Below are 14251 nucleotides of genomic sequence, written 5' to 3'. Positions count from 1 at the left end.
TTCGCAAAAAACATTTATACGCAAAATTATTACTATTAATTCATCATCTCAATGAATCCGAATAAAAATTCCTCACTCCGATGAACATCAGTTTTATTACGTTCACCCGTGAAATTTATTCTCTTTCCCACAAAAAAATTCCAACAACATAATTTTCTTAAATTCATTAAATCCCTTTAAATCTCAATATTTGTTCGCCAGAATCTGCACTAATTATAGATATTCTATTTTTCCTACAGAAATCCAAAAAATATATATTTCAAAAATCTCTATCAGAATAAAACCACAAAAACTAGTGGAAAAAATCCTAAAGTGTCTCAAAAAAAATTAGAAGACGTTAAAATACTCCGGAAAAAACATTTATATTCAAAATTATTACTATTAATTCATCATCTCAACGAATCAGAATAAAAATTCCTCACTCCGATGAACATCAGTTTCATTACGTTCACCCGTGAAATTTATTCTCTTTCTCACAATAAAATCCCAACAACATAATTTTACCCCATTCCATCGACCTAAATCTCAATATTTATTCAGCAGAATCTGCATTAATTACCGATGTTCTATTTTCCCTTATAAAATCCCAAGAATATGATCTTCAAAAATCCATTTTAAAAGGCCCTATCAGAATAAAATCACAAAAACAAAACAAAAAAATAAAAATAAAAATTCTTGAAAAAAATCCTCAGGTGAACTTGAAAACATCCTGTTGAGGAATTGCTATAAAAAATTTTGTAGAAAGATGAAATTCCACTGATTTTTTTGTAGAAAATACATTATACCCAGAGTTATTACTCTTAATTTATCATCTCAACGAATCACAATTAAAATTGCTCACCCCGGTGAACTTCAGTTTCACTACATTTACTCGTGAAATTTATTCCCTTTCTCACAACACAATCCCAAGAACATAATTTTCCAAACCCATCCCATCCCCCGGAATCTCAAATACTTCTCTCAGAATAAAACCAAAGAAACTAGTGGAAAAATCCTGCAGTAACTCAATAAAAAAATTAGAGAACATCAGAATAGTCCACAAAAAACATTGAAATGCAATAATAGATAAAATGTACAGAAAAAACCAAGAGAATTTAATTTTTCTGTACAACTTATTCTATTCAGATATTTTCTATGGAAATTCATCGGTTCAATTTTTCTACGGTTTTTTTGTTTGATTTTTATAATGAAAATGTAAGAAAAAAGTGCTAAAAAAACTAAACTGAATAAAATGTTTAGCAAGAATCAAGAAAATTTAATTTTCATCACGCTGTGACGAATAGTGAACTTTTCGGCACGCACCGCGTGCCTAAAAGTCCAATATCCCCCACATTGTGATGAAAAATATTGTTCGTAACTCGTGAAAAAATGTTTTTTAGCTCGTGGGATTATATCNGTCCAATATCCCCCACATTGTGATGAAAAATATTGTTCGTAACTCGTGAAAAAATGTTTTTTAGCTCGTTACGAAATATACTATTTTCTACATTTTTCAATTTTTCCACGTTTTTTTGTTTATTTTTTTTTATGAAAAACGAAGTAAAAAAGAGCAAAAAAATGGTAATTCTCTGTTGGGGAATTGCTACAGAAAAGTGTCTCAATGCAATAATAGATGAAATGTATAGCAAAAATCAAAAGAATTTAATTTTCCTACATTTTTCAATGTTTCCACGTTTTTTGTTTATTTTTTTAAGTGAACAACGAAGTAAAAAAGAGCAAAAAAATGGTAATTCTCTGTTGAGGAATTGCTACGGAAAATTGTCTCAATGCAATAATAGATAAAATTTATAGCAAAAATCAAGAGCATTTAATTTTTCTACATTTTTCAATTTTTCTACGTTTTTTAGTTTATTTTTTTTAATGAAAAACGAAGTAAAAAAGAGCAAAAAAAATGGTAATTCCTTGTTGAGGAATTGCTACAGAAAATTGTCTCAATACAACAATAGATAAAATTTACAGCAAAAATCAAGAAAATTTAATTTTTCTATATTTTTCAATTTTTCAACATTTTTTTTCTTCAATTTTTAAAAATGAAAAACGAAGGAAAAAGAGTAAAAAAAATTGATGATTTCCTGTTGAGGAATTGCTGCAGAAAATTGTCTCAATGCAATGCTAGATAAAATATATAGTAAAAATCAAGAAAATTGAATTTTTCTATATTTTTCAATTTTTCAACGTTTTTCTCTTCAATTTTTTCAACGAAAACCGAAGAAAAATACCGAGAAAAACTCGAAAAATTGCTGTTGCCGAATGGCTCCAAAAAAGTTTCACTGAAATTCTCCCGCTGTTTTTCCCATTATCCCCAGAATTATCACTTACTTCCTCCCCTCAACGACTGACAATTAAAACTCCTCACCCCGATAAACAATAATCCCCCTCCATCTGCCCCTAAAATAGACTCCCGTTCTCCCCCCAAAATCCGAATCCCAACTAATTACAACTCATTATGACTGACTTGCGACTCACCGAAAGCAGAATGCATAATCCCAGCCGAGGGTAATTACGCAGCGACATGCTCATTAAAATATCCACTACTTACATTTCCATTCATCATTCCACTGTATGAGCATTCAGTCTTGCATAGCTGACGAGAAATGTACAACACATGAGTCTGGAGGGATCAAGTTGCGTCAACGCAACGTTTTGTTTTCCTTTGAAATGTGCACGGTGGACGTGCGATCCGGATTAAATGCATGATCAAATAATCCCACCCCTCCCGCCACTATTTATTATTCAAGTGCATCCGTAGTGCAGTCCCGTGCATGTTGTTATTTTCCGGGTGTATCAGGGATTACATTTTCCTCTCCCGCTCAAGCCGACAAATGGGATGAGACGACGGTTTAACGGCAAATAATGGGGATTAAGTGGTGATGAGGAATGACTTTAGTCCCCCGCGGACTATTTTTATTTCTCTCGTGCGAGTGCGGCCGGAGAAATGAGACAGATAATGATGATGTGCGCCTGGATGGTGTACACACCGACTGGGCTTTGTGGTTGGGCGTTAGCTTTCCACACCGGCAGTCTCCCTCCGCGCAACCCCAATCGCGCCGGGATACATCGCACGCTGTGTCGGTGGGATGATAGGGAGGGGGGCTCAGGTGCATTAGGAGGGATTTATTGCAATTAGATGAGTTGTTTGGGGTTCATTTGCTGTCTTGGGGTCTTATCGGATGACTTTTTTTTCGTTGGGGCGACACGGATGAAAAAATTTAATAGAAAAAATTTGTTTTCGGGCGATTGAAATCGGGTATTGAAATCAGTAGCGAAGTGCACGGAGAAAAATGTTCAGTAAAAATTACGGAACTCTCACTTCACTCACCGATTACGGAATAGACTCAGAAAATTTAAGTGACGGTATCGTAATTTTTCACAAGAGATTCAGATAAAAATTAAGAAACGCTCCGGAAAAATTCCGTGACAGTTCCGTAAAATTTCCTACAACCACATTTCGCTCCGGAATTACAGAAAAGATACGTAATTTTTATTGAATATTTCTCTCCGTGTGGTAAAAGGATATAGGGGAGGTTGGGGTAAGACGGACACTTTTGACGTTTTTTTTAATGTTAAATGTTAATGAGGGGGCGAAAGGTTGATAAAATTTAATATTTTTTTTTTCTCAAACCAAGAAACAATTCTTTCCCTTTGCGATGAGCCTAAACTGAGCTCAATTGATCAATTTGTTTCCGAGTTATGAATAATTTTTAAAAAGTCTAAAGTGTCCGTTTTATCCCACCCTCGCCTAAGTCAATTTTGAGTATTGACCAGTTTTCAATGAATATCTCGGAATCTGAGGGAGATAGCAAAATTTTTGCTATAACCTTTTTTGTGGAGCCGACTGAGTGCTACAACAAATGCAATTACGAAAATTTCGCTATCTCTCTTAGATTCGGAAATATTCTGCAAAAACTCAACTGGGAGATAAGTAGACTTATCTCCGTTTACCACTTCACTACTGAAATGTTGAATGGAAAATATTCAATAGAAAAAGTCAAGGTTTTTTGTGTTATTTTCTTGATGAGAATGAAATAAACTTTGTAAATTTGAGCCGAGACGATTCTATAGAAAATATCTGAAGAAAATAAGTTATATGGAAAAATCGAATTCTGTAAATTTTTTCTGTTGAATATTTTTTAGGGAATATTTGCATGAAATCGGATAAAAACTAATAGAAAGTTCAATAGAAAGCCAATAGAATTATCTAACGAATTCGCTAGGCTCTATTAAATTTTTTCGTGCGTATAGTTGGGAATAATGGGAATTGCAGGGGCGATTAAATTTAATTTTGGAGGAAAGAAAGATGAAATTTCAAATTTCATTGAAAATTCAGTGGAATTCTAAATGTTTAAGCAGCGGAAGGACGAGAATTCCGTAATTCACTTGAATTTTCAATCAAAACATAAATATTCGTGATGTGATTAAGCGAAATTGCTAGTCAATTGGAAATTCAAAAATCTATTTACGTGAATTTTTCTCATTTATCTTAATTCTCATGGAATAATTAAACTAAAATTTACAGTTTTCCTGATTTTTTTTTTAATAAAAAAATGTGAATTTTCAATTATCGAATTTCCTGAAATTTCAGTGGAACTGCACTATTAGAAAAAATGAAATTTCATGGGCATTTCAGCAGTATTTTCAAAACAGCCACATTTAATTCAATTTAGGGGGAGAGGGAAACACCGTGGAATCTGTAATTTCATCGAAAATTAAATGAAATTCCGAATTCTTGAGCTGCAGGAAAATGAGAGAATCCCAACTTATTTGAATTTTCAATCAAAACATGACTATATTTTCAAAAATAAAATATATTCAAAACATAAACATAATTTAATTATCATGAAATTATTGAACTGAAAGCTATAGTTCTTATGCATTTTTTCATCAAATTGGAAACTTTGGATTACGAAATTCCCTGAAATTTCAATGGAATTGTATTCCTACAAAAAAATTGACCTATCATGGACTGTTCAGTAACAATTTTCACGAGAATGACACAGAAGTGGATTTAGAGATAAACATTCCGTTCTATTCCATTGAATCGATTTTTTTCATCATTTTTTAATTTGTTTTTTTTTCGCTACGTTTTGATGAAACGATTGTCGATAGACTCCCGTGATACGATTTTTGGGGTCAGTGAACGTCTGCATATTTGAGTGATGAACCGCGAGGGCAGCGATAATTGATAAGGAAATCGAGGATAAACTCATTCATCCAATTAATGAGATTGTAATGGTTTTTTTGAGTGTAATTTTTATTTTTTAATTGGGAGAGATTAAAGGATAGTTCGAGCTGCTCAAATGCAAACAAGTCTCGCAATTCATGTAAACAAACTAGGTATTGATAGAAATGGACTGTTTTTTCTTAAATGCGGACGAAAAAGCGTTTTTTCTCATCATGTTAGAAAATAGAGAATTGCCGAAGGGTTCAGAGTAAGAAATTCGTTCTCTTCACGACATACTTTCCAATCTCATCATTCATTTATCAACTCATCACCCAAAAAACCATGATTGTATTCTTCTTCGTTCCATTTTTTTTTCAAATTTTATGACATGCATTTGCCAAAATATAAAATAAAAAAATCTAGGGTTAACGAATAATAAATTCGTTCCATTCACCCCATATTTTCCAATCTCATCATTTATTTATCAACTTATCACCCAAAAAATCATGATTACATTCTCCTTTCTTCCTATAAAATTGATGACAAGTATGATCGCACATTTTAATTTCCTCAAATTTGTACAATAATTCTTATCCTCTATCAATATAAACTCCTTGGTGTTTCACATTCGTGAATGATAAACCTACAGTGGCCTGTTGTAATTTATGTACAGCTGCAGGGACACGGGTAATGGCAGCGCCCGAATTTTATTTCTCATGTGCTCCGACAAGTTACCAATGTGAACATTATGAGCGAACACTTGTGAAGCTCCATTCCTCAGTGCATCCGGGGACTCTCGAGGCAGAGACAGTGGGCCATCATTGCTACTCATGTGGCGACCCAGGTCGAACAGGGAATCCCAGATGAAATCGGGGATTCCACAGACTTTAGGATTTTTACTGGGGCTCCTCTTGCTCCCCGACCCCTCGTCGTCCTCATCGCTGGAGCTCATCAGTGAGTTCCAATCTGGAGTCTCAAACTTGCTGGAGTCGGGTGTTTTATCGTTGGAGCCTTTGGAATTCGAGCCCTTGGAAGATGTCGCCTCGCTCCCATCAGTCCCACGATCCCCAAGACGACTCGAGGTCCAGTCCCCCTCGAGTTCCCTCTCAGACAGCAGTTTCCTCCACTTTTTCTTCTTCGCTGGACTCTGAAAGTCGCACCTCTCAGAGCTCGTGCCCTCCCCAGTGTCTGAACATTTACTCGATTTATTCTCGTTATCTCTCTTGAACGACTTCTCAGGGACCTGAGGCTCTCCATTTTTCGCTGATGAGCAATTGCTACTTTCTGATTGAGACGAATTGCTCTTATCACTGTTGACGTTTGACCTGTCGCCCACTAATCTCACTCCATCGTTCACTTCAGAATGATCTTCAGCACTCAGTGGCTTGTTTTTGCACGCATCATTTCCATTAGTAAATGCCTTCGATTCTGCCTCAATTCGAGATGAATTCGGTTCAGTTTCGTCCACGACCATGGGCTCCTCTCCCTCCCCCATGTCCTCGTCCTCTCCGTTTGTTTTCTCCTGCTCTGGGGAATGGAGACAGTGAGGTTGGTGATTCATGAATGAGGACAGTGAGGACGACGAGGAGGAGGATGAGGCCATGGAGTCGATGGAGATTTTTTTACTCGGCACAGGCTTCACGTCCTCGTCTGTGTCGCTGTCCTCCAGCTCTGGGAGACTATTGGGTTTCGATCGGGTCAGGACTCTCACCTCTTGGGGGCCTCTGTTGGGGCGGGGGTCCGCGTAGACGAGGAGGCGGGTCCTGCTGGAGGTGCCTGCGTCCTCCTCGTTATCGCTGGATGTCCTGCTGACTGAATCGTCGTACACGAACTCGACGTGACTGCTCAGGGGCAGGCTTGGGTGGGAATTTCGCTCTCTCCTGGTGTCTGAGGTTATCGGGTCCCTTGACTCCAGCTCTGGGTGCTCCTGCCAGATTATTCCACGGAGGTGGCTGCGGATGGAACATCTGCAGAGGTCTTGGAGGGATAGAGGCTCTGAGGAAGCTGGAAAATGGAGTTAAATTGGGTTATTTTGGGCATTGTTTGGTCATGATGGTATTGTGAATTGTGAATGATGGAATTGTGAAAAATGAATTGTTTATTTCGTGTGATTCAAAGATTTTTGTTGAAATGAATAGAAAAATTACAAATGATGTTTTATTTGATTCAAATGTTTTCATTCCCCGTAATCCATTAATTTTGCTTCATTCATCGAAATAAAAAATAAATATCCAATATTCGCATTTGAGAAATTAGCAAATGCATTATTTATTGAATGTGATTGAACCATTTTCAGTGAAATGAATAGAAACATTTCAAATGAAGAGTTTTATTAGATTTTTTAATTTCTCATAAGTGATTAATTTTTCGTTATTTTTCGAAATAAAAAATTGGGTGGATAGCTTACGCAGTTGAATGATGGTCTGGTCCTCGTCGTTGGGGACAACTAAGGCAGCAAATGCCACGGGGAGCATTGCCTTGTGCCTCCATGTGTCTGCGTCAACTCGTTCAATCCGCAGTAAGTGGTCCTTGTAGGGCATCACCAGGATGCCACCCACTTTGACGAACTGCTTTATGAAGGCTTCATGGGACTCGGGGCACGCTGCCCCACAGTACACTCTGTCGTATTGTCTGTTTGGTATTACTCTCAAAAAATTTCCTGTCGAGGGGAATTGTTTTTGCTTTATGCATTTACCGTGAAAACTATTGGTCGGAGTGGAAAATATCAATTAATATTTTTCTTGCTGATGAAATTCTCTATAAAATTCGCAAATGCGCAATTGATGAAGATAAATTTATCTTCATCAATTGCGCATTCATCTTGGAAACAATATGAAGGGAAAAATTAAAGCTTCTGGCATTTTTTATTAAAATGACTCGTTACGGAGATAATCCAATATTCTTGGTGAAATTCAAAATTGATTGACAGAATTCATTCATCAATTAATCTTTCCTAATTACGCGTTTCGCTGGGGAATGAGTGATTTTAGAAGGAAATTCACAAGAAAATGTCCTTTGACATTCAATATTTTTCTTACCAAGATTAATCGACCGTAAATAAGTCACGAAAATGCAACGTGTTCGCTACGTTTAATTACGTTTACGGTTGACTGAATATTTTCGGGGGTTAATGAATATTAAAAAGACTGAATATTTAATAATATCAACAACAGATGCAAGTCTAAGTGGAAAATGTCAATTAATATTTTTTCTAGCTGATGAAATTCTCTATAAAAAATTGGTTCGGACAATTCCCCTGAAACTCTTCGTTATCGAGAGGATTCAACTGTAGCTCTAGTTCACCAATTTATCTTCATCAATTGCGCATTTATCTTGAAAACAATTTGAGGGGAAAAATTAAACCTTCTGGCATTTTTTTAATTAAAATCACTCGTTACGGACATAATTCAATATTCATCGTGAAGTTCAAAATCGATTGACAGAATTAATTCATCAATTAATCTTTGCTAATTGCGCGTTTCGCTGGGGAATGAGTTATTTTAAGAGGAAATTTACAAGAAATTGTCCTTTGACATTCAATATTTTTCTTACCAAGATCAATCGACCGTAAATAAGTCACGAAAATTCAACGTGTTCGCTACGTTTAATTACGTTTACTGTTGATTCAATATTCTCGGGGGTTATTGAACGCTTCTATTGAATAAAAAGACTAAATACTTAATAATATCAGCAATGAATGCAGGTGCTCACTGGTTTGAAGAGAAAATGTCAATTAATATTTTTCTAGCTGATGAAATTCTCTATGAAAAATTTCTTCTGACAGTTTCCCCTGAAATTCTTCGTTATCGAGAGGATTCAACTGGAGCTCTAGTTCATATTTTTTATTAAAACCACTCGTTACGGAGATAATTCAATATTCATCGTGAAGTTCAAAATCGATTGACAGAATTAATTCATCAATTAATCTTTGCAAATTGCGCGTTTCGCTGGGGAATGAGTTATTTTAAGAGGAAATTTACAAGAAATTGTCCTTTGACATTCAATATTTTTCTTACCAAGATCAATCGACCGTAAATAAGTCACGAAAATTCAACGTGTTCGCTACGTTTAATTACGTTTACTGTTGATTCAATATTCTCGGGGGTTATTGAACGCTTCTATTGAATAAAAAGACTAAATACTTAATAATATCAGCAATGAATGCAGGTGCTCACTGGTTTGAAGAGAAAATGTCAATTAATATTTTTCTAGCTGATGAAATTCTCTATGAAAAATTTCTTCTGACAGTTTCCCCTGAAATTCTTCGTTATCGAGAGGATTCAACTGGAGCTCTAGTTCATATTTTTTATTAAAACCACTCGTTACGGAGATAATTCAATATTCATCGTGAAGTTCAAAATCGATTGACAGAATTAATTCATCAATTAATCTTTGCAAATTGCGCGTTTCGCTGGGGAATGAGTTATTTTAAGAGGAAATTTACAAGAAATTGTCCTTTGACATTCAATATTTTTCTTACCAAGATCAATCGACCGTAAATAAGTCACGAAAATTCAACGTGTTCGCTACGTTCAATTACGTTTACTGTTGATTTATTATTCTCGTGGGTTATTGAACGTTTCTATTGAATGAAAAGACTAAATACTTCATAATATCAGTAATGAATGCAGGTGCTCACTGATTTGAAGAGAAAATGTCAATTAATATTTTTCTAGCTGATAAAATTCTCTATGAAAAATTTCTTCTGACAGTTTCCCCTGAAATTCTTCGTTATCGAGAGGATTCAACTGGAGCTCTAGTTCATATTTTTTATTAAAACCACTCGTTACGGAGATAATTCAATATTCATCGTGAAGTTCAAAATCGATTGACAGAATTAATTCATCAATTAATCTTTGCAAATTGCGCGTTTCGCTGGGGAATGAGTTATTTTAAGAGGAAATTTACAAGAAATTGTCCTTTGACATTCAATATTTTTCTTACCAAGATCAATCGACCGTAAATAAGTCACGAAAATTCAACGTGTTCGCTACGTTTAATTACGTTTACTGTTGATTCAATATTCTCGGGGGTTATTGAACGCTTCTATTGAATAAAAAGACTGAATACTTAATAATATCAGCAATAAATGGAGGTGCTCACCATGTATAAAAACTGGTTCACAAAAATCAAATTCATTCAACGCCTGCGATTTTTGTTTGAACTCCTCAAGTCTCTCATAAGCATATTCCATACAGTCCTTATTCAACTCGATTCCATGGTTAGTTCCATGATGACCTGTGACCAAAAACCCCTCATCAACCCGTCCAAGAGTAAAACAAATCCTTAAGAATGTTTATCCATTTTCCGAAAATCAATTTTTTTCATTTTTGCTTGGGGCGATTTTTTCTATTTCCTCATGTATTTTTTCTTATATCTTTTCATGTAATTGGTTTTTCACGTCTCTCCAACTTGGTTTGTGGATTCAAATGTTTATCGATATAGTTCCACAGGAATTTCAAGAAATTTCGTCATCGAAAATTTACAATTTGATGAAAATCAAGAAAATTCAGGTTAATATAATCTTGAATTTTTGAAGAATTGAAAATTTGGATAATTCGGAACTGCATATTTATGTTTTGATTAGAAACTCAAGTAAATTGAGGAATTCTCGTGTTCCCGCTGCTCTAAAATATGGAGCTCCATTGAATTTTCAAAAAAATTTCAAATTTAATTTTTGTTTCCTCCTAAATAGAATTCAATGTCACTCTTAAAAATTACTACTAAACTGTAAATAAAATTCCAATTGTTTTCCTACATTCAAATTTGATGAAAAAATTAATGAAAACTTTAAATTCTAGTCGAATTATTCCACGAAAATTACAATTAATCATTGAAATTTAGGTAGATATATTCTTAAATTTTCAATGAATTAAAAGTTCACTGTAATTTTTTAATGAAATATTCATTCATTGTGATTGAAAATTCAACTTCCTGCTGCTCAAAAATTCAGAATTCCCCAGAAATTCCGCCAAAATCCTAAATTTCATAATTTTCCCCCAAATAAAATTCAACTTCCCCCTCGCCATTTTAAATTTCGCATTTTTCCCCAAAATTTTCTGAAACTTTGCTATTAAATATAAGTGTTTCAATTGAAAATTCGAGTACATTGAAGAATTCTCGTCTTCCTTCTACTAAAAAAAATGGAATTCGCTTGAAATTTTCCTGAAATTTAAAATTTTGATTATACCTTCCCCCCCCCCTTCGAATCAAATTCAATGTCAGTCCTCTGAAAATGACTACTAAATTGTGAAATTAAATTGAAAAGTCAAATTCAATGAAAAAATCAACGAAAGCTGTAAATTTGAGTTCAATAATTCCCCAAAACTCAGTGGAAACCAGGAAAATTGAGATAAATATATTTTGTCATTTCCAATTAATTAATTTCAATTAATCTCAATAATTAAAAATGCAGCACAATTTGTTATTAGGGAAAGTTGGGGTAAAACGGAGTTTTGACTTATTTAAAAATGTTAATGAGGGGTTGAAATGTTGACAAAATTTAATTACTTTTTTTTTCACTACAAAGAAAAATTATTTCCCTTTGTGACGAGCCTCAATTGAGCTCAACTGATAAATTTGTTCCATAGTTATGAATAATTTAAAAAAAGTCTAGTGTCCATTTTACCCCAGCCTCCCCTAAATACCAGTATTTCACCTAAAAATTTCAATGAATCGGAGAATTCGTCTTCCTGCTGCTCAAAAACAGAATTCCCCAACAATTCTCCCAAAATTCAAAATTTCATAATTTTCCCCCAAATAAAATTCACCATGCCCTCCCCGCCCCGCCAATTTCTCATTTTCCCCAAAATTTTCTGAAATCCGGATAAACAATCTCCCCCGGGAACTCACTCAGAAGGAGTCCTGCCATGGTACTGAGGTACCCAGTTCCCGAGCCGACATTCAGAAAGCTCAAGCCAGCCTCCAACGACAGTCCCTCCATGACCTTGGAGTAGACACAAGGCGCCGAGAGATGTATATTCCCAATCTTCCATGAGACATCCTTGTACGCCCCATCCCTGTGAGACGCCAGGACATAATCCCCTCTGTCCACAGCGCGAAAAACCCTCTCAACTTTTTTCGTCTTTATGTACCGCAACAAGCGCAATGTGTCCACGAGATCGTCATTATTCTCGCCACTATTGAGGACATTACCCATGTCTGGAACATGTAACAGTCGCCTGTTTATTCTCTCCGTATGAATAACAAATGCCCCGCGAATGAACCGTGAATAAATAGCGAATGGACCGATGTGTTCAGGGGAAAATGTGTCATCAGAGCGTCAAATTCGTTCTGTTTAACTCCATTCGCCTCAACATCGCACAAATGCGAGACATTTTCTTTTTTATTATTGACACCAAGTAAATATAGTCTGCTCACCGATTTAGACGACCACCGGAATCCCCCAGAACCACGAATTCCACTATTTCACTGAACTAAAGTCCTTAGTCCTCGGTTTTTATTACTCCGACTCGTGACGACTCAACAGTAATGATCGGGGCGAGGAATCGACGTTCACCACCGCCGTTGACATTTGAATACAACTGCTTTCGCTTTATTTTTGATAAACAGAGGGAATGATACGTGTGTGCACCAGCCGCCGGGAGGGGGAACGGTAATCCAGTTTTTTGAAGTTGACGCCACTGCGGAGGACCACGGGATAACCAACAAATAGAACGACTCTGCGGGATTTTCACGCGTTTCGGGTAATTGGGGCTCGCGGGGACACTCTGCGGTTGAGGGAGATTAATTGCTGATGGGATTTTTAATGGAATAAAAGGTTTTTGTTGTTGTTTTTGAAAGGATTGGGTTTTTGGGGACGATGTGGCGTTGGATTTTCGTGGCGGTGCGCGCAGGCGCGGGTGACTACGCCGGGCGGTGGACGGCTATTGGTTCTGTTATGTCTAGGGTCTCTGGACTTTTTTAAAAATTTGTTCAGGATGTAATTGGTGGTAAAAGCAATTGGGGAAAATTGGGTTCACTTTTCTTTTGGACTTTTTCGGTATGAAAACAGCTCTACATTTTTTTTCTTTTCATTAAAAATTATTGAAGAAGATCGTGAATAAATTTCGGACTTTGTTAATTAATGGATTAATTAATTAGTATATTTACTTATTTTATTGACATAAAACGAATTTAATTAGTATAGTGTATGAAGTTAATTTAAGTAGTAGATTAATAAACTTAAATGTGTATTACATTTAATACAAGTAGTTTATGCAAGATTAGGTTAAATTAATTTTTTTTTTCATTTTTTCGACTTGAGTTATTTCCTTCAAAAATGAAACCTTTGATAATCGAACAATTCTTTCTATTAAAATTATTTATAAAGCAAATTGTTGAAGAATTACTTTCCCACTATTTTTTCTACTCTTTTCCAACATAAAATGATCAATTTTTTTTAATAAAAAAATTTCGAAAAAATATCGGTTCCTGCACTTCAAAATGTGGAGACATGATCACTTTTTCAAAAAAAATGTATTATTTCTTTTGCTCACGGAAAATAAATCGTGTGCATTTTTTTTAGTTCGAAATTGTGTGAAATACTACATAATCCCGTTAATAAACAATCCAAAACTTCATATGAATAAATGCAAAACAACTTCATCTATTTTCTTCAAAATTGCAACTATTCATAATTGAAAAATTCTATCTATTAAAATTGTTTATGAAACAAATGGTTGAAGGATTACTTTTCCAACATAAAAATTATTACTTTCTCATCCTCACGGGAAAAAAATCGTATTGTATATGTTCATATTATGGCCGAATAATCAATTAGTAAGAAATGAAACGGTTGAATAAAAATTCAGAAAATAACAATCTCATAATCTCGTCAATAAAAAATCCTAAACTTCATAACAACACGGAGAGAAATGTTCAGTAAAAATTACGGAACTCACAATTCACTCACCGATTACGGAATCGACTCAGAAAATTTAAGTGACGGTATCGCAATTTTTCACAGGAAATTCAGATAAAAATTACGGGACGGTCCGGAAAAATTCCATATGACAGTTCCGTAAAATTCCCTACAACTATATTTCGCTCCGGAATTACGGACAAGATAGGTCATTTTTATTGAATATT

The 14251-nt window shown here is 35.1% G+C and overlaps 2 protein-coding genes across 3 annotated transcripts in view; both read right to left on the bottom strand.

Moving 5' to 3' along the window:
- LOC107045354 overlaps positions 1-2678 on the bottom strand; it is a 48940-nt gene extending 46262 nt beyond the window's left edge. Inside the window, exon 1 of one of the 2 annotated variants that reach the window (XM_015267623.1) lies at positions 2540-2678. In XM_015267623.1, coding sequence (XP_015123109.1) covers positions 2540-2554 — 15 coding nt within the window. In that variant the 5' untranslated portion in view covers positions 2555-2678. Of the gene's footprint in view, positions 1-2319; positions 2377-2539 lie in introns of those variants that run through there. The other variant, XM_015267631.1, reaches the window with a different exon arrangement.
- A 2941-nt stretch (positions 2679-5619) lies between these two features.
- Positions 5620-13016, bottom strand: LOC107045595. Its single transcript, XM_015267917.2, has 5 exons — positions 12542-13016; positions 12014-12322; positions 10265-10399; positions 7569-7820; positions 5620-7165 (listed from the first exon to the last, which is right to left on the bottom strand). The coding sequence occupies exons 2-5, from the start codon at positions 12318-12320 to the stop codon at positions 5805-5807; spliced, it is 2055 nt and encodes a 684-aa protein (XP_015123403.1). The 5' UTR covers positions 12321-12322; positions 12542-13016; the 3' UTR covers positions 5620-5804.
- Positions 13017-14251: the final 1235 nt, after the last annotated feature.

Source organism: Diachasma alloeum, unplaced genomic scaffold, assembly GCF_001412515.2.
Source record: "Diachasma alloeum isolate Michigan unplaced genomic scaffold, Dall2.0 Dall_scaffold_00180, whole genome shotgun sequence".
Lineage (NCBI taxonomy): Eukaryota > Metazoa > Arthropoda > Insecta > Hymenoptera > Braconidae > Diachasma > Diachasma alloeum.
This window is presented reverse-complemented; position numbering and strand designations above follow the sequence as displayed.

Excerpts from the sequence above, each read along its gene's own strand:
- LOC107045595 (XM_015267917.2), bottom strand. The coding sequence starts at position 12,320 with ATGGGTAATGTCCTCAATAGTGGCGAGAATAATGACGATCTCGTGGAC. Across the intron at positions 7,821-10,264 it reads TGAACCAGTTTTTATACATG|GAAATTTTTTGAGAGTAATA; the intron begins GTGAGCACCTCC and ends TCCCCTCGACAG. Across the intron at positions 7,166-7,568 it reads CCAGACCATCATTCAACTGC|CTTCCTCAGAGCCTCTATCC; the intron begins GTAAGCTATCCA and ends TCCATTTTCCAG.